General features: G+C 39.2%; 1 protein-coding gene across 1 annotated transcript; it reads left to right on the top strand.

The window, feature by feature from the left end:
* The first annotated feature begins 236 nt into the window (after positions 1-236).
* Positions 237-24,703, top strand: LOC113406525 (metalloendopeptidase OMA1, mitochondrial-like). Its single transcript, XM_026651788.1, has 8 exons — positions 237-772; positions 1,695-1,923; positions 3,276-3,449; positions 3,554-3,661; positions 5,945-6,073; positions 11,165-11,239; positions 15,942-16,091; positions 24,451-24,703. The coding sequence occupies exons 1-8, from the start codon at positions 252-254 to the stop codon at positions 24,673-24,675; spliced, it is 1,611 nt and encodes a 536-aa protein (XP_026507573.1). The 5' UTR covers positions 237-251; the 3' UTR covers positions 24,676-24,703.
* Positions 24,704-25,238: the final 535 nt, after the last annotated feature.

Consider the following 25,238-nt stretch of genomic DNA (forward strand, 5'->3'; position numbering starts at 1 on the left):
GAGACCACGAGGAATCTCTTTCCTACACTTTCAGTTGCAAAGTTTAATATCTTTTTGTGCAGTTTAAAACAGTGTTATAATAAGTACATAATAGAAGACAGTTGTAATTCTGAGACTGTTGGCAAACAAGAAGTAGGATATTTCTGTTCAGCTAAAGTGAATTCATAACTCAGGAATTGCTTTACTTGTTATATTGTTCAGATCTCTACAATAATGCCTCTTTTGTTTCAGGGTGAATAAACAAAAGAGAAATGAATGCCATTTGCAGCTTAAAGATAGCTGGTAGGAACTGCATTTTATTTCGCTTAACTTCTTTGGCCAGTCAGGCAAAGTGCAATAATCTTTATAAGTCTTCAGTTGAAGCTTTGAATGGACATCGCCAGATTCAAATAAATCATATAGTGGATAAATGCCAGCGACTAAATACAAGCAGCAACACCAGCTATTATTTTATGATTGGAAGCTCTAACTTCTACAGAAAATTTATTAATAAAAGCCAAAGATGTTTTTTGAATGCCAAGAATATAAAAGTGTGCACAAACATACACAGTAGCCGTAGAAGTCCTTGTTTCCTGGCCTCTCAGCCGTTAGTGGAAGAGTTTGCATTATTCCGAAGTCTTGCTCCAGTGCAGTCCCCAGATCGCATTCCTGCTTGGGATGTTCAGATCATCAGGCTTTTTCACACATCATCATCATTTCAGGCTGCTCCAGTGCCTCTATTGTGGATTATTCTTAAACCGGCTCAGAAGTTATTTGCTATCATTCTTGGAAGGTAAAATGCTGTTTTATTTTCTCTTACAGAGTAAGACCCTATCCTTCAAAGACTTACGTATGTGTGTAATGTTACGCACAGTGAGTAATCTCATTAATGTTAATGGGACTACTCAGTGTGTGTAAAATTGAACGTTTGTTTTGTAAAGCTTTGCAGGATTTGGGGTTAGGGTTGGAATTTTTCTTTGTTTTTATTGTTTTATCACAATTTTCAAACCGCAACAGGGTCCATATACTAATCAGACTAAAATGGTTATAAACTGGGAGGACCTCTCTCCTGTGGTTTTGTTTTAGAAAATGCACCTGTTTCAGACCGTTACAATCAATCACTATTGATTGTGAGAGTAGCTACTGTTGCTGACACAATTCTGACATGTTGACTTCAGGCTGGAGGTAAAGTGGGGGTGCTCAGATTCCCTGGCTGCAGCCTAAGCTGAATTTACAAATGTACCACATGGATTAAGTTGGATTCTGATTGTGCAGCTCCTGCATAGAAATAGAAATTCATTCTCTCCTGTATGCGTAATAAGATTCAATATGTGCATCCTTTTGTATCTACTTATTTTTGATCAGCCCTTGCTGATTGTGTCTTGCAAATCCATTCAAGGAGTAGCAGGGTGAAAAATCCTTCATTCAGATGTTCTCAAACAAAAAAAATCCCAACATGCTATTTTTAACCAGATCAAAAAGATAAAGGTTGGAATGGTTCCTATTAAAAAAGGAAGCATCTACCTTGTGAGACATTCCTGTTCCTTGAAGAAAATATTGTGCTGAACTGGCAGAATACATACTACTTAATGATTCTCTTGACTCTTTCATCCAAGGATATCCTAGCACTTTACAAATGTTAATGTATACAGCCCCTTCTCACTTGTGTGAGGCACTATACCCACTTTACAATGTACAATGTTTGTGTCTTGCAGGAGCATCAGAAAATGGTGGAGGGCACTGCCTCCTAACAAGCGGGAACTTTTTAAAGAAAGTGCGAGAAAAAACAAATGGAAGATAGTTGTGGGTCTGTGTAGCTTGGCGGTTTTATTTATTATATTTTATTTTACTCACTTGGAGGAAACACCAATCACTGGGCGTGCTCGACTGTTGGTATTTGGGAAGGAACATTTTAGGATATTGTCACAGATGGAGTATGATATGGTGAGTTGTCCGAAAGAAAACAAGCCCTCCTCATTTCACACACAAAAAAAATCATGTTTCTGCTCATTGATGTGTGTCACAACCCTGGTCGGGCTCCCCCTTCTGGCCACTCAGTAGCCTTCTGTTTGGGTACTGACATATTGGGCCCATCTGCTCTTAAACTTCCCTTTGTCTGGGTAGGATCCAGCACTGTCTCTTTCTTTAGCTACACTGGCACATTTCCTGGGCACAGACTTGGTCTGTTACCTCTTCATGGAAGTGGGACCTCATTCTTTGGCTGTCCTAAGCCCCCAGGTCAGTGCAGATCCCCCAAGACACCCTCTAGTTTAAACACACCCTTTCCCAAAGTTTCAACCTTCTGGGCGCTTTGATTTATAGTTTACTTTTCCAGGATCACATGATAGTTTAAACATATCAAACAGTCTTTACAACGATTTCTAACATAGCACACGAGAGAGAAAAATCTAAGTAATAATAAAATAAAATGCCTATGTGCTGTTCCCTGCCTAAGTTTCCTCACCACTCTTGAGCCTTTTGGGGGATTTGGTCAGAGTACTCTAGGGCAGGGGTTCTCAACCTTCTTTTTTCTGAGGCCCCCCACCCCCAACATGCTATAAAAACTCCATGGACTACCCCTGTCACAACAACTCTTTTTCCGCATATAACAGCCAGGGCCGGCATTAGGGGGTAGCAAGCTGGGGAATTGCCCATGGCCCCATGCCCCAGGGGCCTCCGCGAAGCTATATTGATCAGGCTTCGGCCCCAGATGGCAGGGCTCAGGGCCCTGGGCTTCAGCCCCATGCAGTGCGGCTTCGGCTTTCTGCCCTGGGCCCTAGCGAGTCTAATACTGGCCAGCTTGGTGGCGCCCTGAAACCTGCTTGCGGTCCCCCAGGGGGCCCCGGACCCCTGGTTGAGAACCACTGCTCTAGGGCATGCATGATCCTACTCTTGCATACAGCTTCTCTGAATTGTCCGTGAGGCAGTGTCCGTGTCCTGCAGCCAGCTTCCTTCTGCTCTCTCTTCACATTGGCCAATGATTTTTTGTACTAATATAGCCTAATTAATATCCAATCATTTGGTGTAAATTACTTCGCAGCATATATAAATGTTCAATTTTATTACATCTAGTACAAAACAATTAGCACAGAGTTGTGAAAAACGGAGCTCTACTGCTTTCCGTGGATGATTGAGTAGGTATATAAGAGAAAAGAGCATATGAGAACTGGATTGTAAATACATTGTCTGGAACAAAACTTTTACTGTGGTACACTGATATGGCATATAAGTGTAACAGCTAGCCTCCAGACTGCATTATTTATTCTGTATAGACATCAACAATTTGTCTCTTTCAGTGGATGGAACAGTTTAAAAATCAGATGTTAGCCGAGACAGACCCTCGCTATCAGGTAGTGAAAAAAGTTATTGGTCATTTATCTGAAAGCAACCAGGACATCCCGCAGGTCTCGGAGTTCAAGTGGGCTATCCATGTGGTGGAAGAACCAGGCATAAATGCTTTTGTACTTCCAGTAAGTAAAATCCAAAAGCAAAAGTAAGCAATATTGAAGAATGCAACTTGTTTACACAGTTCCTATGCTATCTTATGATATGTGTTTTTTCTTTTTGTTCACAGAATGGACAAGTATTTGTTTTCACTGGTTTGCTAAATGTGGTGTCAGATATTCACCAGCTCTATTTCATTTTGGGACATGAAATAGCTCATGCTGTATTGGGACATGCAGTAAGTACCCTTTAAAAAAAAAAAAAAGTTAATATATAAACCAAAGTCTCAGGCTGCTTCCTCAAACTGAATAAAGAATTTGGTTTAAAGGTTGACTGTCCTGATCCTGCACATATTGCTGTGCTGTTTTAATCAATGTTGGAGCTATACCTGCTAGAGACTGTTGGCAGGATCAGTCCCTAAGAGAGGCTTCCTTTCCATTACAAAATAGCAGTTAGGATTTGACCCTGAGAGATGGAGGCTTTGGGAGTTGTAGGTGCTCAGCACTTGACAAAATTGGGCCCTTAGTCCTTCTAAACATGTTGAATCCATAGATGTATTTAAAATGTCTTCTAAATTACACGGTACTTGCAGTTCAGTAGCAAAGCCCTTAAAATTCCTTAGTTTTTAGGGTTGTTGGATAAGTCTTCACGGGGCCTAAAGTCTGACTCTGTTTGCAGATAACTGAGTGTGCTTGCAAATGTGAGCATGTACCATCTTGCGCATATCCCAAGCCTTAATGTGTTCATGGATGAACTGGTAGTTCATCACCAGTTTTCATGCACAAAACGGGTATAATAGTCTTTCAGCTTTGAGAAAACAGGTTGGGAATAAAATCTTGGCCCAAGTTGTTCTAGATGAAGATATGTTTTCTGTTTAGACAAGCAGCAGTGTGGATAAATCAGGTCATTATAAGATGTAGCTACATCTGTACCCCAAATTATTGCTTTCTTTAAATGCAACCTCTGCAGCTCTTATATCTGTACTTTCCCATCCAGTCTAAAAACCCATTAACTTTCAACATAAAACTCCCCATTCTAGGTTATTCTAGAGCTAGGTAAATAGCTCTCAAAAGCATTTGCAAACAAACCAGCTGATTTGTTTCACTGGCACCTGCAAACATTTCGGTGAACAAGAAGATTCATGCCAGAAGTGCTTGTGGTTATTTGAACAGTTAAAAATATTCATGGCTAATTTTATGTAGGAAAAAAGGGAACTTCTCCTGTTGTTATAAAGCCTCAGTCATCCAATCAGGACCTGAGATACCATGTGACTTAGGTAACCAGTTTCCTGGAGTGAATAATCAATAGTCAGTGGTTCACAGAGCGACCATGTGCTAAACCTCGCACAAACTGTTCACTAAGCAAAGAAAAAAAAAATTGTGACCCACACAACAGATTTGCATATGATCACATACAAAAAAAGGGGGTTAATTCACCTGAAAAATAGTAGTTTTACAAGTTTATAAATCATTTAGTGGAAAGTTGCTACACAATTGTTATTGGTGCATTTGGGGAACAAATGTTACAAGGGTCAGCAGTATTCCCTTGCGGCTATTACTTGGGAGGGAGAAGTTATGCTGAATTATCCCTTTTTGATAGTGTTGCACCTATGAAAAGGAGAACAGAGAAATGAGGGCTGCAGTTTTTGAGAGAGAGAAACAGCTCTATTGGAATAGCTTTACATTGTAACAGAATTGAATTCAAGGTTAAAATTGGTAAGATTGATGGAATTTGGGAGGAAGATGGTCTTAGCGGTTAGGGCACTAGCCTGCATCTTGGAAGATCTGAATTCAAGTCCCTTCTCTGCTACAGATTCTTTGTGTGAACTTAAGCAAGTCACTTAGTCACTCTGTGTCTCAGTCCTCATTTGTAAAACAGAGATATTACTTCCCTACTTCACAGAGGTATTGTGTGGATAAATATGTTAGATTGAGAAATGCTCATATTACAATGATCAGGGCCTGTAAGCAGGTGGACCACTTACTGGCCAGTATGTCAAGTAAAGCTCCCGACAGCAGAAGAATTTCAGTCCATTTTTTCAGGGGTGTGTTGTCAAAGTAGTCCAACACAAATCAAAACAGAAAAGCCAAGTCTGCCTGCCTGGCTCCTTCTAAAGCCTCTTCCACATAAGGATTCTGTCTCTGCCCACACACTTTCTAACTTCAGCTAGGCTGGTCTGGAGAGCCTGTTTCTCAGTCTTTTTTCCTGTTACTGGGTCTCCTGCAGTGCTCCTATGTGCTCTGAGCAAGTCTCTCCCTCTGTGTTCCTTGTTGATCTTTTATTTGAGGACCCGGTTGTCTGCAGGCTATCACCTGATACCTGACCTAAAACCCCTCACCTAGGAGACAGAGAATTATTCGCAGTTGGGGCTAAGTCCACTTTTCTTAAAGGGTTATCCCACCTTGTGATGGCATTTTCTATCTTAGGTACATATATAATTATCTGTGTCAAATTCAGAAATAATGCATGCAAGCAAGATCCAAGGGTAAATGATTGAAAACTTCGCTGTTTTTGTTTTCAGGCAGAGAAAGCCAGTCTGGTACATTTCTTGGATTTCCTGTCGCTTATCTTGCTCACTATGATTTGGGCAGTCTGTCCTCGAGATAGTTTGGCAATTGTAGGCCAGTTGATCCAGAGTAAGTTGCAGGAGGTAAGGCAGAGGCTGTGGCATTGTTGTACTTGCTTCATTTATTTAACACTGGTTCAGTATGTAACACACTGTGACACTTTTGCTATAAATGCAGCTAAATATACTTTCTACTATTATTCAGGTAAGTTGTCATTTCTTAGTCATTTGGAAAACATTCCATTTGTAGTACTGGAGGATCACTGTGCCACCCAACTCTGTGTGTAAGAGGGGAGAGCAAAGAGTTATAATTGTATAATAAGTATTTGGGTTTTTTGAGAGAGCTGTATTTTTATAAATAATTTCTAGTATTTCTACTTCATCTGATGCTGTATTGTGACTTGACCCTTGTCATGTAATATTTCAAATATTTAGTAAAGAATTTACTATTTTTAGCTTGGGAAGAGCCCAATTCCAAATTGTGTAGCAGAGGGTCAGCCTACAGAACTAATGTACAGCATATTAGCACTTGTGAATTAGAACCTCTGGGATGTTCAATATCCCATTTAATCTTTGTTCGCCTTTTCAAAACAATTGACGTTTGAGGTACTATTTTTCTGCATTTGACAGAAAGTTTGTCAGAATTATGTGGAATGAATGTGTTTATGGATGTTTATTATTGGTGGGAAACAGGCTTCTAATTTAACAAAATTCAGGATCTAAGTCCCGTTTTAAAGCCATTAGCACACTACAAATAACCCAGTGAAATGTATGTAGTCCCTCCAAGATAAATATCAATAAAATAAAACTTGGAGTTTGTGTAGTGCCACATTCCTCCTGATAAATAATTTATTGTGTGCGTCTGCCCAGTTATTCAACTACTTCTTATGTAAAGCGTTTTTGGGGGAATTTTGCATATGTCCTAACATTTTTATCAGCCTTGGAATAAAGACTCTTATATTGCCTGTGATTCTTTTCCTGTTACCTAATGGTTCTTCAAAACATAAAAACAAATATAACCAGTCTGTGCTATGATATCTACCTATCAGTCTGGGAGCTATAGACTTTGAACATAAATTATTATAACAGAGGCTGGATGTTTGTAGAAGCACCTGAAAAGCCAGCACTGAATGCCAGCAAATGATCTAAAGATCAAAGTTTGAGAAATGTTGAGTTATTGTGACTGAGCTCTGACAAAAGCCCATTGTTTGGTCTCTGAGACCCAGCTCCCTGTCAACCTCTCAAACTCGCTTCTTACTCAAGACTTTTCTCACGTTTTGGGGTGACTGCAACTGGTATAGTGACATGACCTTGTGGGACTGAATTGTGCCTTTGACCAAGAACGTAAATTAGGTTTATTAATTTTTTTATGCTTGCACTGCAAAACTGTTCTTATCCCTTACCACTGAAGTACCTCTTACCCTAGCAATAACACCAAATAGTTTCAAATTCTGACTCTTGGCTTAAGTAAAATAAAATTTATTCAACATGGAATATGGAGAGAGACAACTGAGAAAAGCAAATTGCAAAACTTTATTCCACAGTCTAAGGCTACTTCAAAATTAGTTGAGTAGGGAGAGAGGCTTTCGTTAAAGGGAAGTTTTGTTAAAAGCACAATCTTTCATCCTGGTTTCAGCTATGTCCTTGCAAAATCCTCCTGCTCCCGCTCAGTGTCTAGCTGTCATACTTACCAGAGCAGTTTTTTCCCCCCACCCACCCTCAGGTGTGCATCTCTCTGCTTTTCTCTGTCTGCCGCCTTATGTTGTTCTAGATAATAGCAACCTGGCCCACCCTTGTTGTCCATGGCAATATTCCCTTCCCCCTCCCCCCACCCCCCTTGTGCGAGTTATTTTAGCCACCTTGCCTGACCAGTTTAAGCTGCATTATGAGTTCTTCCTCTTGCGTACCTCCCCAGGAACACCAGCTCCTCCTTACTATAAATATTGTATTCTCGTAGCGCCTAGGAGCCCAGCTTATGGACCAGGACCCCATTCTGCTAGTTGTACAAACCGAACAAAAGAACATCTCTACCACAAAGCTTACAGTCTAAGTACCTAGCACTGTAAACAAGTTCCATTCATTCTTCCAGGTTATTTTGTTCCCTCTGTCTTCTCTATACAGCAAATGAGCACAGATTTTGTTTGCTTTTATACCAGAAGTTTTTCTAATTGACTTTAATTTAAGGAATTGCTCACCAAAGAGCAGAAAATTTTACAGTAATCTGGGCTTTACCCCACGTGACTACATTAGTATGCACAAATAGAACACTTCTTTTTCTCTCTCCCCTCCCCTCTCTGCTCTCTAACCCACTACACATCGTTTGTATTTCCTGAGCTAACTGAGGAGTTGAGATTAAGGTGTACGGGACTTCCTCTTCTTTAACACACACAACCATTGTCAGTGTCTGTAAATCCATATCAGTCACTTTGTCTAATTTATTTCAGGTAGTTTTGAAGGAAGAGTTGGTAGATCTTCTTTCATTCCAACATGTCCATAAGTTTAAAAAAAATAAATAAATCCAAAATTATTTGTCAGTGGCAGATGAATACCCACAGCCTATTAAATGCCTTGAGGCCCATCCACCTAGCTGCTTCATGTGGCTACTGCCGAGGCTTATTAGGCAGAAGCAGAAAAGAAAATATCTCTTTCTTAACAAGCTTGCTTATTCTATTTTTCTATCCCTGTGGCCTCAATCCTTCCTCTTAAGTATAGATAGCAAGTATATAGAACTTCCACCAATTTTGCAGGGCTGGTATTTAAGAAAGCATCTCCTGTAAATTAAACAAACTTTGATATAATCATTGGAACACAATAAATATGGAATTACCCTCTTGCCATTTTTAGGAATTCTTCAGAGTACAACCATAACTGGAAAGGCAGTACTGGGATGTATTTTAGGTCCAATGGGGACACCATATTGCTTGGTGACAACAGATCCAGAAACATTATGGGGATAACAGAGTTTTAGTGCAGATCCTTGTAGTGTTATATTGCCCACTGCCTTGCAGCTCCTTTGTTCTATACAGCAGCCATTAGAAAAACAAGCATCCAGAATTCATTAAAATTTCTGCAAGTGATTAAGATAATTTTCAGCCCTCCCACCCCTGTTTGGGTAAAGAATAATCAGATTACCTATCTCTCAAACTTTTATATCTTTTTTTGAGCTGCGAGATAACCTCCTTGATACCTAAAAGTCCCGGACTAAAAATTGCAGTAAAATCACCAAAACAAAGAATAACAAGTGACCATGATGAATAGATGGAAAAACTGCCTGTTTGTAGAGCTTTACTCAAGTCAGTGCTGCAAGTGATCATTTTATCCATCCGTCAGACACAAAATAGAAACTGGGGGTGTCATGGTACACATAGGTGATCCATCTAGCTTATTATCCTCCCTCTTTTATTAATGGTGATTCAGAAAGATATGAAAGACCACACCTAGAAGAATCTCCTGTTCTCTTAATGATTATGTGCACTTCTCTGTACCTGGGGAAACTGTTCAATGAAATGGAAGTAAATGTTCCCTATACATATTTGCCTCAAGTTTTCTGTGTTATAAGTCATTACAATATCTAGACTTGGTAAGAAAGGCTTCAGCTTTGGGATTGAACTGTTCTCTCCTTCCTTATAAAACATGGAATTTGCTTTGATTTACTCTGAGAGGATCAGCTTGTGTTGCCTTGTATTATGTTTCCGAGAAGCCTTCACACAAACAAGTCAATATATGTATCTAACCCTTATCCTATTATGGTAAAGCTTTTTGGGGGGTAAGGTGGGGTAGGAGACATACGGACATCCTAAAAATAATCCAAAAATGCCTGTCAGTTTACATCTCTGGAAAGATGCAGGAAAATTTAGTTACTTTGCTCATTTTAGCTAGAGTTGCTGAATAAAACAGGATTATCCATGCTGCTTCAATAAAAGAACTAGTGACTAGGTTTCCTCCTGGTGTACAAGTTGCCAGGCCCACTTTCTTGATGCTATTCTATTGTAGCAGTTACTGTTCTAGAATACTTCTTTTCTGATCCCAAATGTTTTCCAGCTCTTACTCAACAAGTGAAGGAGCTGAAAGAACCCTGCAATAAACTTGTAATGCTCCCTCTCTAGTTGGAATTTCCCAATTGATACTCAGCCCAGAGAGTGATGTCATAATGCTTATAGAACAGGAGCAAAGTTCACTCAGAACAGCAACCTGCTTCAACAAGGCATGTAAATCTTTACTGTAACCTGTTTTACTAGCACATGACTATGTGAATCTTCAGAAGATGCATATTCTAGAAGATTGGAGGTTGTATAACTGGATCTTTTCCTGGCAAAACAGTGTCTTTGTGCAACGTCATTTACATCACTAGGGTTAATGGAGTGGGAGCAGGCCAGATTAATATCTTCATCTCTTGGATTTCTCAAGGAGCATTTACTCCTTGTGTTGGGAGTGTAATCATGAAGGGGCAGTGATCTCTTATGGTTTATGGTTGTGTCGGATACTGTGGACTGTCTTGTTTACTATACCATATGTACTTACCCTCAGGTATGTCATACGAGGCTTAAAGACACAGACAATTTAAAAATCCCATTTCTCCCTGAAATTTTTACCTACTACGGTTATAAGCAAAACTTAAAATGACATTAACTCAAATATATGATAAAAGTTTGTCTCCTGCTTATGCATAATCAGTTTGTTTCCTCTGTTTGTGTGGATCTTCCACACAGCCATAGGGGAGATAAAACACTTTTTTAAACAGACAAATGTAATCGTAAATCCACAAAATTGATGGGGTGGTTGGGGGCGCATCACATACTTAGCTAGTACCTGAACTGCCTTTACTTCTCTTTCTAAAATTGACTAGCTAAATTGATGGTGTCCCTTAAACTGCTTTTAAAATGCTCTGAGATCAGCTGATGAAAGGTGCTTTAGAAGTGCATTTACTCCTTTTCCTTGAGAAACATATATGTAAATTTCCCAGCTTTATACATGGATTGAGTTCTGATAGAAAGAAAATACTATGCTAGACAAGGATTAAAACTGCTTACGTGTCATATATAGGTAATTAATATAATGATGACCACCATCCAGCTTTTCCTATGAGCAGGTTAGAAAAAATACAAAATGTTAATGACTTCATAAATTGGTGAAAACAAGAATTATGATCAAGGCTTTGACATGTTTCTCTTCCAGTTTATATTTGATAGGCCATATAACAGGACATTGGAGGCTGAAGCTGACAAAGTTGGACTTCAGTTTGCTGCAAAGGTAACTAAAATTGGTTCTTACTAGCCAAATAGTTCTTCCGTTTAATTTATTATTGGAATAAGTTATTTACAAATGACAATTCATGGACAGGTAAACTTTAATTTTGCAATCCAGGAATCCCCCAAATTTTTAGTCAAATAGGTGTTTAATGACATTAAGTAAAAACATAATAGTTTACTGGTCAACTGGGAAACAAAAGGACATTTTCGCTAAAAGTATTCTAACAGTGGAGTTCATAAAGCTGTGTGTCACTGACTTATTCTTAAACAAGTGAAAGCCAAGAAGTTCCCTATCATAGGTAATATACATGGAAATATATCTGGCAATGTAGATTACAAACTCCATCCTTTGGCTTTTGATATATTTCACTTAGCTTCTGTTTTACAAAAGTTATTGAAAATTGTTTTACTAATCTGTAGTGCACTTGAGTTTCAGTATATCATTATCAGAGTAGACACTATAAATAAGCAAGAGTGGTTTTAAATTTTTCTGTATTGTGATTGATTATATTCACTAGAGATATGATAGCTAGTAATTATGGTGTATATAATGCATTATAACTTATAATTCAGATCAGTTTTTTATTTAGTTTCAAGATTTAAAATAAGCATAGGCATGTTGTTTCAATGGTGCCAGTTTATTTATAAATCACTTTTAATATATCAGCTGCTTCATATGTGCAAGAGATGGGTTTCATACTTCTATGTGGAATTTAAATGATGTGGCTCCTTTTTAACATGAGGCTTTAATGCTCCTTGTAAAGTACTCATAGTTTATTTCATAATCTCTCTACCAAGTCACCCATTTATCCTTAGAGGGATTTAGTTAATAAATTAAACAAATTAAGCAAGACCTTTCAGCTTTACCTATCCAATTACAGTGTTTTCGGAGTTAAGTTGTATAACTATGTGAACAGCACCATCTAGTGCGAATACATCATAGTAAGAGAATTCTAATTTTTGCAGTTTGACCTTTTTGAATCTTCTATCGTTCTGAGTTTCTTATTTCCTGTAGTTGAAATTGCATTTTTATTTGTGGTTTTAATAGGTTATAGGTGAGGACATAGGTCTCGGTAATATATTTAGGGACAATGTAATTGATATCTAGCTCTTTGGGCAAAGACCTCATTGCTTTGAAGCATGTAGAGGGCATACCAGAAATGAACACCAGATAATGACACACACCCTCTTAATCCTTCTGCTGCAGTAGGGACATCTCCTTTTAACACTAACTTTAGAAGACTTAGTACATGCATACATACACACACTTCTAATATCACACATGTGCTTATGGTTTCTGGAAAATAATTCCTTAATAAATAGCTTGTTACCTTGCACCTAGGCTCTTTCTTCTGCGTTCTGACCACTAATCCATCTCTAACAAAAATATTAACATTCCAAATCTTCGAGCTGTTTACTGCAAACTTTTATTTCTGACATCTTTGAAAGGAAGATGCTATGGTAAGTGCCTTACAAACACTGACACACAGAGGTTAAAGCAACTTTCCCAAAATAGTACAGCAAGTGGTTTGAGCATTAGCCTGCTAAACCCAGGGTTGTGAGCTCAAACCTTGAGGGGGCCATTTAGGGATCTGGGGCAAAAATCTGTCTGGGGATTGGTTCTGCTTTGAGCAGAGGGTTGGACTAGATGATCTCCTGAGGTCCCTTCCAACCCTGATATTCTATGATTCTCTATAAAGTATGTGGCTGTCATGACTAGAATCCAATCCTAATTCCTACTTTTGTTTTTGAACCACTAAGATATGCTTTTTGGTACACGAGCACCTAATAATGAAGACAGAGTCATATGTACTTCACTCATGAGAATTTTCTATGGCTTGGGTGCCAGTTGCATTTAGTCCCCCGTTATAGTCCTCCTCATGATCCATTTTCCTCTGAACTTTACCTACAAGTTTTCTGAGGTTAGTGTTAAAAGGAAATGTCCCTATCGCAGCAGCAGGATTAAGAGAGTGTGTGTCATTATTTGTGTGTGGATGGTGGTGGTCCTCTAAAAGCTGTTCAGTGCTCTGTGTTTCCCTGAGAACAGCATAGGAATGGGGGTGGGGGGGGAGGGAGAGACAGGAATAGCTGAAACGAACCCCCTGCCATTTGCCAGCCAGCATCTCAACAACACCTTCGCAAGCACCACCCACCCAAAAAAACTCCCCTGCTGTTGTCCTTCACAAGACCTATTCTTGCCATGACCTCAATCCACTGTCCTTTGGCTGCTTTGAAGGTCTTGGGTGGAGAAAGTGAGAACCCCCTGAAGTAAATAAGATTGCCAAAGTACCTAGAGTATTACTATAGGAAACACCTTAAATACTGAATTTTACTACAAATATTTAGCTAGCTAAGACAGTTGTCACTTTTTTGTTTGACGACCATTGCTCCATACAGCGTATTGAGATATGATTTTTCTAATATCTATCTATATTTACACTCCAGGACACTTTAACAAACTGATAGTGTAGTATGGGTATGCCCCAAATTAGCTAGGTGTTAAGACCTATGACTGCACATAAACTTAAGATTTTTCATCAGGCTTTTTATGATGATTGGAGTTCCTAGGCATTGTGTTATCAAAATATAAATAATAGATTTCCTTGCTGCAACTTTTTGTGGAGTTTTTTTTTGGTAACTCTGTTTCCATCCCTTCTGTATTCCAACTGTTACCACAGTTCTTTCATTATCGTCATACTGCTGTGTAAAGTATTCCCAAGGTCAGGTGCTTAAACCAGATGGCATTCCTTTCACTAACATAATTGTTATCCACCTTATACATGTGCACACATGCTGCCTGTTTCATTTACAGTGTTGTTTCACTTCTTTTACTTCTGTTTCTCATAAAGTAATTACAAAAACAAAAACATTATTCCCAAGTTTACAGGAAAAATAATCCCTTCGTTTTCCAAAGTACATGGCATTCATCTTTCTCTAAAGCATGAAAATTTACTCTGCTGCCACTTGTGCTGTTTGCTGTATTTCAGAGTATATGACAAATTATGTCACTGATGCAGCAATCTGCTTATTGAGGCATTTTAAATTTGCCCAATCATAATGCGAGGTAAACTTCAGCCCTTATCTTATAAACTATTCAGGTTGGCCTCTAGATTGCTCTGAAAGATGTGGCTGTTGGTTTTTTTTACTACTTTGGTTGGTGAATCTTATCCGTCTGCACCTCATCAGTGACATACCTTTTGGATGCTGTTTTTCTGGGGTGGGGAATAAAAAAAAAATTAGCATGGTCATGTTTGATATGACAGGTTACCTGTACTTCAAAGTCATTCCTATTGTCACAAGCACTAGAACTAGCACAGCAGAAGGTCCTCTGAGTAGAAGGCCAAAAAATTGGGTATTACACCTTCCCTTCATTCTCCTGCAGAAATTCTCCCCAGTCTCTGAGCTTTCTCTAAAGGGCATTCTGGTGGTTGCTGTTTTCACAAGTATTGAGCGGAACAAAGCGACCTTCTCTGTAGAGTTGTGTAAATCTGTGAGGGTCATTAATTTGTTCTTCTGAGGTATTATGCATAGCAACTGTTACTATAAGAAAAAAGATTGCAGAGCTGTTTATGGTAAATTAAAACAAAGTGAAATATAGAATAACTTCTTTTTCTGATTAACCATTTCTGTGCCTGGCTCCCCTCTCACTAACTCTGTAATTTAGGAATAATTCTATCAAAGTCAATGAGTTACACAGATATGAATGAAGTGCTGGGCCCAGTGTGTCCTTGAAGTGCACCAATCTTCAGTCCCGAGAGACTTATCTCATATTTTCTGTAACTGTGTGGGTTTTTTTTGTTTTGTTTTTTTCCTTCTGTAGTTAACATCAGGGTTGAATCTGGCTCACTGAGCATGACCTGACATTCCCACCTGTCCATTTTCTGGCTCTAGTGAAGTAGTTTAAGGGAAAAAAATTAAAGTTTCAGTATTTGTTCTAGTCCATGTACCATAGAATCTTGAATACTGCGTGCAGTTCTTGTCACCCCCATCTCAAAAAAGATATACTATAGTAGAATTGGAAAAGGTGCAGAGAAGGACAACAAAAATGATTAGGTGTATGAAATAACTTCTATAGGAGGAGAGATTAAAAAGACTGGGACTGTTCAGCCTGGAAAAGAGATGACAGAGAGGTCAATAAAATCTTGACTGGTGTGAAGAAAGTGAATAAGGAAGTGTTATTTACTCATTCACGTAACACAAGAATCAGGGGTCACCCAATGAAATTAATAGGTAGCAGGTTTAAAACAAACAAAAGGAAGTACTTCTTCACATAATACACAGTCAACCTTTGGAACTCATTGCCAGGGAATGGTGTGAAGGCCAAAACTATAACAGGATTCAAAAAAAGAACTAGATAATTTCATGGAGGATAGCTCCATCAATGGCTATTAGCCAAGATGGTCAGGGATGCAACCCTATGCTCTGAATGTTCCTAGCCTCTGTTTGCTGAAAGCTGGGAGTGGACAAGAGGGGATGGATCACTTGATGATTGCCTGTTCTGTTCGTTCCCTCTGAAGCATCTGGTATTGGCCACTGTTGGAAGACAGGATACTGAGCTAGATGGACCACTTGTGTGACCCAAGTATAGCCATTCTTATGTTTATGTTCATGTGAGGGATGCCGTCAAAGGAGCTTTGGAGAATTCTAATTTAAAATGTGTTTCTGAGAATGATAGTACGGTGATATTTCCTTTTTACTTTTAGGCTTGTGTGGATGTAAGAGCAAGCACTGTGTTTTGGCAGCAGATGGAATTAGTAGAGACCATTCAAGGGCAGCGTAAATTACCAGAATGGCTCTCCACACACCCTTCTCATGAAAACAGAGCTGAACACTTGGACCGGCTTATACCAGAGGTGAGCAGAGAATGTTGAGAGAACTGTGGGGTTTGTTTTGTTTTTGTTTTTTCCCCCTTTGCAAAAGGTTGTTAGAACCATACTTTAGTCTTGATTTATGAGCTAATTTTATAGCATCGCATTTATCTTGCCCTTTTTCCTTGCAGAAACATTCCATTATAAAATACTAACCTACTCAGGACTTCCATTAGGTGAAGAAAAATTAAAGCAGCATAGGTAAAGTGTAATTACTCTGTAGGCTTCTCAGCTAGCTTTAGATGAAATGTACTTTGTGATTAAGATTTAAGATTTTTGTTTTGTTAATGGCTTTCCCTTTAATAAATACAGGCTTGATAAAGTAACTTAGGTCTTCTGTGACATCTTGTACCTGTGCTGGAAACCAGAGGTCAGGTTGGGACATTAAGGCTTTGTCTGCACTACAGACCTTACAGTGGCACAGATGTATTGCTGCACTGCTGTAAGGTCTCCTGTGTAGCCCCTCTATTCCAGCGGGAGAGAGTTCTCCTGCTGGCATAATTAAACCACCCCTAACGAGCGCAGTAGCGATGTCGGCAGGAGAGTGTCTCCTGCCAACATAGTGCTGTTCACACTGGCGCTTTTGTTGGTGAAACTTTGTCACCCCGACTGATAAAAGTTTTACCGACAAAAGTGCTAACGTCTGAGTTCTCTTGTTTCCACTTCCTTTAGCTACAAGTCCTAGGACCTAGGTTATCACACACAGTAAGCCATGCTTTCCCATTTTCTCTCACTGAAGTGGGCATGAACAGCTTTGCCTAAGAGTGATGTCAGATCCCCAGTAAAAGGTTTCTTAATATTCATAGTAATCATGAGCCTCTGTAGATTTTTGCAGCTTGCTTTTGTTTTCAGTTCTCTTTAGCTGTTCCATCACATTAGAGAGCCAGTTCTACCCCACTCTAAGGAAATGGAGCTAATTCTCACAATTGCCCATCCATCTGGAGTCTGCTTTTTGTTCTTTCTTTCAAATGTCCTCTAATAGGAATGCCAAGTAGGTAACTGCTTGCGGATCCTCTTAATTTGCTCAATTACCCAGCCACTGGTGGCTGAACCAGAAAGCCCCCATTACCCAGGTGTTAGCATTGTATTTGAAAACTGTTCTGTTCTGAGTAATCTAGGCTTGCGTTCCATTATCAGACAGGGTCCCCTTTCTCCAGAAATGTAATATAGATAATTACATAGGCCATTTTTTAAAGATAAGTAAAGACTTTCTGTCTGCTGTTACCCTTCGCAGCAGCAAATCTATTCCAGTCACAACTTCTCTTTATCCAACAAAATGAGCTGCTTTTTGAAACTTACTACTTCATCCCCAAACAAGTGGTTGCTGCATATTTTGTACAACTAGCCAACTATCACTTGCAATCTTTTCCTGCTGCCAAGCTCTGACTGTTGGAGATTTGTTAGCATGGGGATCATAAAAATACTCTGTTTCCATAGAACTTTCAGAAAGAGAAGACTTTCATTCAATTGGAGAAAGTGCAATTAGTGTGCTAAATGATGGCATAAGCCAAAATAGTGGTTGCGGGTGGGAGATTGAAGAATAGCTAGACAGCTTCTTTTCAAAATAACCTACCCAAGAAATGCCCTGCTTCATCAAAATAACTCTGTGGTCTTTATTTAAATTGTGAGCAGATTTTAATAGGAATGTTTTATAAAATCCTCTCACCGTGGCTGAAGTGGAAAATGAAGATGTGTACAGTGTTCTTGGAGCCCTCGTTATAGATAGATAGATCAGTACCAAAGGAATAGAGACCATGATTTTTTTTATCCAAGTACCAGCTGGCTTGCAGGGCAGTAGTGAATTATTGTTTGGTCTGGTGCAGGACATAAAATCTAAGAGCAAAAAAAGTTTTCTTATGCCCTTGGAGAGCGTTGGCATTTATTTTGTTATCACTGCTTGATCTCTTGTTGTTTACCAGGTGGAGTAACCCTTCCTTCTTTCCCCAGCCCCTGAAAAGTGCAGCCATCAGGCAGGTTGGGTGGGGGAGGTCTTGAAGTCATCTCCCCCAATGATATTTGAGGAAGAGGAGCAGAATTTGCATTCCACCTCAAACACGCTTGGAGTGGGGTGGGGAAGCAGGAGTACGGGCTTTGTGCCCTCAAGAAGAGTTCAGTGGATAAGTGGAACTGTTGCGCAACAGCTAGAAAGAATTATCGGCAGCGGTAATAATTGGTTCTGTTTGACGTGGTGCCCTTCTCTCCCCAATCTAGAGAACCGTGTGAGGAGCTAGAAGAAAAATGGGAATGTTGCTTTCAGTGCTAGTCTATTAAAGCCAGGTTTTATTTACCAGTAACAGCTTCTTCTTGCAGCATTGCCGCACTACAGGTATCCATATGATATGCTCAGTATTGTTCATACACCAAGCAATGGGGGAAAACAAGTGTGTGAGTAAATCTCTTGGAAGGTTTATTTGTTATGGTAACATGAGGCTAAAGAGAAAATATAACCATCAGTTATACTGGCAGTAGGCAAAATTCAAAATGGGGATGGTGAACTCTATATCTGTATCCATTTTTGATAGTCCTTCAACTGAAGTGACCCTGCCAATTGTTCCCTACTACTCAACCATTCAGATTAGAATTTTTTTTTTCCAGACAACCAAATGGCAGTGAAAGAAAACAGTTAATTTTAAAGGACACTTCAATAATGTTACTGTGTTTCTTAGCGTACTTTCTGAGCAAGACCACAATAAATTGCTCTGCTTTCTCATCGCACCATAGGAAAGGTTTTTCTTCAGATGATGACATTGCACTTTACAATGATGTGACCCAAAGCTATCTCAGGGAATGAAATGTCTATAGTACTAGAAATCTGGAATTGATCATTCTTAGTCTAGAATTGCTTACTGTATCATTTAAGGCCAAAAAAACCTACATTGTTTGCTATTAACTTGAATGATTTTGTTACTTTCTAAGATAGTAAGACAACTATTAGTGCAAACCAGCTGCATACAGACTGACAAAAGGAGCCATTAAATATGTTTTTTTTTAATCTGTAAATAATTCTAAGTATATAAAACAAACTTTACCATGAAATTATCTGTTATGCTCAGGATACTTACAGTACATAGCCTAATGATTACCATAAATTATTATAGTAACTAGAATGTTTATATGGAAAATTGGAGAACAGATACATGCATCAGCCTTTTGAAATTTAATAGTCTAACCATTTGAAAATACTTTCACATGATGACACAGTACAGCATTTTGAATATGTACATTATAACTTGCCCTTGAGCGAGATGGGATCTGGGTATTATAGCTGCTTATATTATTATGAGGATAGTTGAGAGAAATAGAGAACTAGTACCGTAACCCAACATGAAAATTGCATCTGAAATGTAGACCTCCAAATACAAATATTCCAAACTATAGCAGGTATTTTATTTATGATTAACTTTACATTTCCAACTAATACAATTGGAAGCTTGATTCTGCAACACAAAATTCAGTGTTCTATGTTTTGGTGACCAATTTGTCTAATATCCATTATATTTGTCCTCCTTTTGAGCTGCCATACTGCCCACAGTCCTTGGATATAGAACAGTCGCTTTGAGGGATATATAATTCTGTGCAAGTGCTCTCTTTCTCCCCCTTCCCCCCCCAATCCTCTTTCTCAATCTTGTGAGGTTAGTAAAATCAGAATTGGAATGCATAAGTGACTCATGCTTATGAATTTTTAATTATTTGGGGTTCTCAACGATAACAAACAGATTATTTGAACATAAAGGTAAACCTGAGGTACAAGAAAATATGTACAAGCCCTGTGTATATACTATACAAGCACTATTCATTTTCCAGAATTTCATTTTGTCTGTGACATAAGTAAAGGCAGATATTTTACTAGCTAGTATAATTGAATTGGCCTCTAAATTTTATGAAGTTAACAAGCTTGTCGGTAACATTTTATAAACTAGAGAGAGAGAGAGAGAGAGAATACTTAGGCCTGACACACGTGGGTATCTACTTCAGGCCCAGAACAAATAGGCTGTTACAAGAGTGCTATTTTAGGAGAAATATTAGAAAAAAGGTTCTTTTCTTTCTGCCTCCCCTGGAATGTCATCGTATCCAATTGCTGGTGAAAACCTTTCAATCTATGATGAAAATGCTAAAGCAACTTGGACACATCTTTTCCTGCAGTTTTCCTTATAAAGGTGGTTGTGACAGTCATGGAGCTGCTATGTAATAACCTAAGTATACAGATATGTAGCATAGTTATTGAGAGAGGCTGTATTACACTGGGGTATATGCTTAGAATGCTTTTATTCCAGGAGGACTGCTGCCAAGAAGAGAGTGACCCCAGAAAAGGACACTCCCCGCTCTCCACGCACATTTGAAAAACAATCCGGTTTTGTGGATCTTACATTCTGCCTCCAACAAGTTATATGCCTTGTTTTGCCATGGCTGTGAAATAGGGGGTATGTCTTCACAGTCCACAGAAGTGAGTGTCCCAGCTCGGTCAACAGACTCTGGCTAGCGGGGCTCATGCTAGTGCTCTAAAAATAATAGCTGGCAGCACTTGGAAGTTGCAGCTTGGGCTGAAGCCACGTTTCCCCTTCAGAGGCCAAGCTTCAGCCCAAGCTGCAACTTCCAAGTGCTCTCTGCACAGCTATTTGAGCACTAGGGACAGCCTGGCTAGCCTGAAACTGTTGACCCAGGCTGGGAGGCTGGCTTACAGAGGTTATGTTTATATAACCTAACAGATCAAAGGGCTGTAATCAGTTAAAATGTGATCTGGTCTTGAGGAAAAGGAACAGGTAGGGGGTGATCAAAAGGACTAAACAGCTCTTAAAGAACTCTCTCCCTGAGGCTGAGGGAGAGAATGGTTTGAGCCGAGGGAATGAACTGACCCCAGAGGTCTTGGTGATCTGTAAGAGAATTATGCCTACCAGGATTCCCATGTGGAAGATGGTTACATACCTAGTCAGCTAGATAGGTGTACAGTCTGTTTGATTGTTTTAAGAACTGGTTTTCTCTGAAATGCATTTGTTCTAATAAATAATACTTTGCATTAAAAGGACTGTCAGATCACTGTGTACCACGATCATTGTCAGTACGTTAGTCAGGCCTTCTGAGGCAATCACGGTTGATGGGGGGGACTGCAATCCAAGGGCAGATCCTAAAGTGGGAGAATGGTGTGATTCCATCCCAAGCGAGGTGATGGCCAGAGACCTGAGGGGGGCGTATGTGCATTCAGAGAGGCCAGGCATGGGGGTGTTGGGTGCAGTAAGCCCAGGAATGTGACAGTGGCGAAGTATGTGTATATATATATATTACTGAGGGATAAAATCCATCCTCTTTCCCAGGACCTGCATACAGCCGTCTGTGCCACAATAAGTTTTGGTGTATGTGAGTGAGAGGAGTGGGTGAAGTACTAAGCAACGGCACAGGCAGGCCTCCACCCCATTGCTGTTTGTAGGTGGCTATGGCTATATTGTAGTAGACATCTGCTCCGCCTTTGCCATTTACAAGCCAAAGTCTGAAATCTTGTGATAGAAATAATATTACTTGGTGACCGCTCTCTGTGTCAATACACACACAGGGTAATCTTCACCATTAACAGCTTCTCTTCTGCAGTGCAGAGCAGTGCTTTTGTCTTAATGGGAGTCTGAAAAAGACAGTAGTAATGTGCCTGCAAACTCGAACCTAATCCAAGAATTCCACTAAAGATTTAACTTGCCTTGGTTCTGACTGGATTCGTTAGTATAACAGGTCTGGTTATTCAAGGCAAGTAGAAATATAAAGATTTAAGTCGTATCTTGAAAAGGACAACGTAATCCTCTTTTAAATTAATTTAGCAATTTTAAATCTCTGGTTTTCTTGACTATGTAATGCCTGTCTTCCTTCCTTGGGTTCACTTATCTAAAATATTAACTTGGTAAGTTGTATGCATTTAATTAGGAATGTCTGTGCACTAGCCTTTCAACTAAATGAGCTGGATTGGATGGTGGAAGTGGAATTTCTTGAGCAACCCCAAATTAGTGGAATTGAAGTGATGATAGTGATATTGAAGGTAGGCATTGGGATGCTTTATCTTCCAGAAGGAGTAGGTTGTAGGCTTCTGGAACAAGTCAGGAAATGGCATCTTAATGGTTCTGCTGCATTGAGTACATTATTTGCACTTAAAAAAAAATAGCAGGAGCCACCTGAGCTTAGGAAAGAGCACCCACTAAATAGAACTGAATCCTCTGGGCCAAGGACACATATTCACGTGCAAAATCATTGCAAAAATCACTCCCGGACTAGAATGTGGATGCAGCTCTGTCTTTAACAGGAAGACCTATGCTAAACATAGCCTTTCAACTGTCAGAACAGTAGACTTCCGTTTTGTATGGACTATGAATTGGTGTGTTTTAATCAGGCACCTCCAGCTGCTTTGTGTAATAAGAAAGCAGAGGCCTCTGCAGGGTAAGAATATTACCCCAGAGCTATTGCATGGAACTATTGATGTTGTGAACTCCAATCGTTTAGATAAGTGAACCCAAGGAAGGAAGACAGGCATTACATAGTCAAGAAAACCAGAGATTTAAAACTGCTAAATTAATTTAAAGGAGGATTATGTTGCCCTTTTAAGGATACAACTTAAATCTTTATATTTCTACTTGCCTTGAATAATGCTGCTTGACATTAATGCAGTCTTGCAGCAGCTTATGTTCTGCAAGAGAACAAGAGAAAACTCTTAGTCTGTCATTATAAATATCCGTTTTGAAATTGATTGGTCACTGAAGCAGAGTTGGGTTGATATGTATGATAAAATTTGGGGAATATTTGGATGATTAGCTTGCAAAACAACAAATGTTGAACTTATATTTTTATTTAATAAAAAGAAGTTATAACTGAGAGGAATCTATGCAGTCCCAAGCCCAAAGTTGCGTTTGTGATGACTCAAATGCTACATTTCAACCAGAAACTATCACATAGCACAGATGAGAAACACTTGTCGTATCTCTGGATCTTGACTTTTTCTAAAGGCCAGTTGGAGCTATTAAATTCCATTTGTTTCCAAGTCAGTTCCAGAGATATCAGTTTATTACACTAAAAGGATTTTCGTTAGAAAAACATGGTTTCAGAACCTCGTTGTAAAAGAAGCTATTAGGCTGGACTTTTCTTTCCTTTTAAAAACTGCAGAAGTGATCTGTACTATTGGAAGGATCTGAATGAACTTCAAATTGAGGCAAATCCTTCCCTCCCTGTAGGTATATAAGGAATCTAAGTCAACCCTTGCTCACTATGTTAGCAGCAGGGCAGCATACCTACTGAACTAGGTAGGTGAGGGAGGAGGGCAAGCTGTTGTGTCCACATACATACACTTCACATTGCAAAAGTGAATGTGGCTATTCTAGTCTGTTGCATACCTAAGCCAAGGGTGAATTATTCCCTTTTTTTAAAGGATCTGCAGTGTGAACTCCACTATGTGGTCACCCTCTTCTCTCACTCTGGGTCTAAGCCACTGTTTTCTGTAGTTTCCCCATAACACCACTCCCAATGGCTAGGGCAACATTTAGTTGTAATTTATCAGGGGGTAGCCGTGTTAGTCTGTATCCACAAAAACAACAAGGAGTCCGGTGGCACCTTAAAGACTAACAGATATTTGGGCATAAGTTTTCGTGGGTCCATGCATCTGAAGAAGTGAGGTTTTTTACCCACGAAAGCTTATGCCCAAATAAATCTGTTAGTCTTTAAGGTGCCACCAGACTTCTTCTTGTTTTTATTTAGCTGTAAGTAACTCAAGGAAACTCTGACAAGAACTCTTCTGAAACATGAGTTTAGGAAGAGAATCAGGACGAATGGAATAAAACATACAGGGAATGAACTTTCTGATGCAAGGATTAAAAATGCATCTGGATGGTCATTTGCCCATAAAGTGTGTGTTCTACTTTCTTTCAGTAAGGCTAAGAAGCATTTAACAGCAGATATGAAAGTGACCATGATAATGATCAGTACTAAATATTAGAATATATTATGACTTTACATTGTTACATTAAATTACGAGAGTTTTGTGGATTTCCAATACTGTGTACAGTTAACACCATGGTACCATACCTCTTAAAGTAGCCACTCTTCATGGAGCTGGCTGAGAAAACATTCTCCTTAAAAACAGTATCTTTTATCATATTAATGGCTCTTCTGACCCCAGGAGGTCTTGGTTTCCCTCAATAAATTGTCAGATAATATGTATATAGACCTAATATTGAAGTCACCAACATATAACTAACAAATACAATTCATACTGGAAAGCTAAGGGACTGACTGTCATGCACTAAAATGAATGCCCCTAAATTGTTTTTACCTACAACGTTGTTTTAATAAGTTGATTTGATTTTTCTGCTTGTTTTCATAGGCACTTAAAATAAGAGAGAGCTGCAATTGCCCCTCTCTTCCTGGACCAGACCCTCGCCTCATTTTCAAACTTAGCATGCAGCATCTTCTGGAAACATCTAAGGATAAAGAAGGCCAGAATGCTACTGAGCATGATCTTGCAAAGCCAAAAGTGGACTTTCCTTCTGTTCAAAAGGAGGAAAAGATTCCAATAACTCTTGCAGTTAAAAAGGAACCAACGAGCTGAAGGGAAAAACATTCCCCTGAAAAACTTTACAAACCGTTCACTGAACAGATTTTTCCCCCCTGCAAGACTTTTGATCCTTTTGGGATGATAAAATGGACAGACAGCTACAAATCATGTTTGTACCTCCATGGTGCCAAAAATCTACTGAGGGGAAACTTGTTTCTCTGTATCACAACGTAGATCAAGCCACCAGTATTCTGTGTTCTCAAACTTCTGGTGATCTCCCACTCAGTGCAATGAGGAACTCTCCCCACATACAGAGAGCGGTGTATTGGAGTTGAGACTTTTATTCAAGAAGGGATGCTAAATGTAAATCACTTCAGTTGGAGGGCAAAAATCTCTGTATAATCCATTCACACCATTGGAAAAGAAGCAATAAAATGGCCAGTAGGCTGTACATGCATCCACCTAATTGGATGGTTTTCTGCTGGGATTTTTCTGATTAAATATCTTTTAAAGGCACTTTAGAATATGGGCTGTTTCAGCATTTCACTTCAAAGTAATCCAAAAGGGTTGTGCAGAATTATATTTAAAAGTGAAGTCAGAAAACGTACAAGGGAACC

This window comes from Terrapene carolina, unplaced genomic scaffold (assembly GCF_002925995.2).
Source record: "Terrapene carolina triunguis isolate 2854851 unplaced genomic scaffold, T_m_triunguis-2.0 Scaffold102, whole genome shotgun sequence".
NCBI classification, from domain to species: domain Eukaryota; kingdom Metazoa; phylum Chordata; order Testudines; family Emydidae; genus Terrapene; species Terrapene triunguis.

Coding starts and splice junctions, on each gene's coding strand:
- LOC113406525 (XM_026651788.1), top strand. CDS start 252: ATGAATGCCATTTGCAGCTTAAAGATAGCTGGTAGGAACTGCATTTTA. Junction 773..1,694: donor TTTGCTATCATTCTTGGAAG/GTAAAATGCTGT, acceptor TGTGTCTTGCAG/GAGCATCAGAAAATGGTGGA. Junction 6,074..11,164: donor TCCAGAGTAAGTTGCAGGAG/GTAAGGCAGAGG, acceptor TTTCTCTTCCAG/TTTATATTTGATAGGCCATA.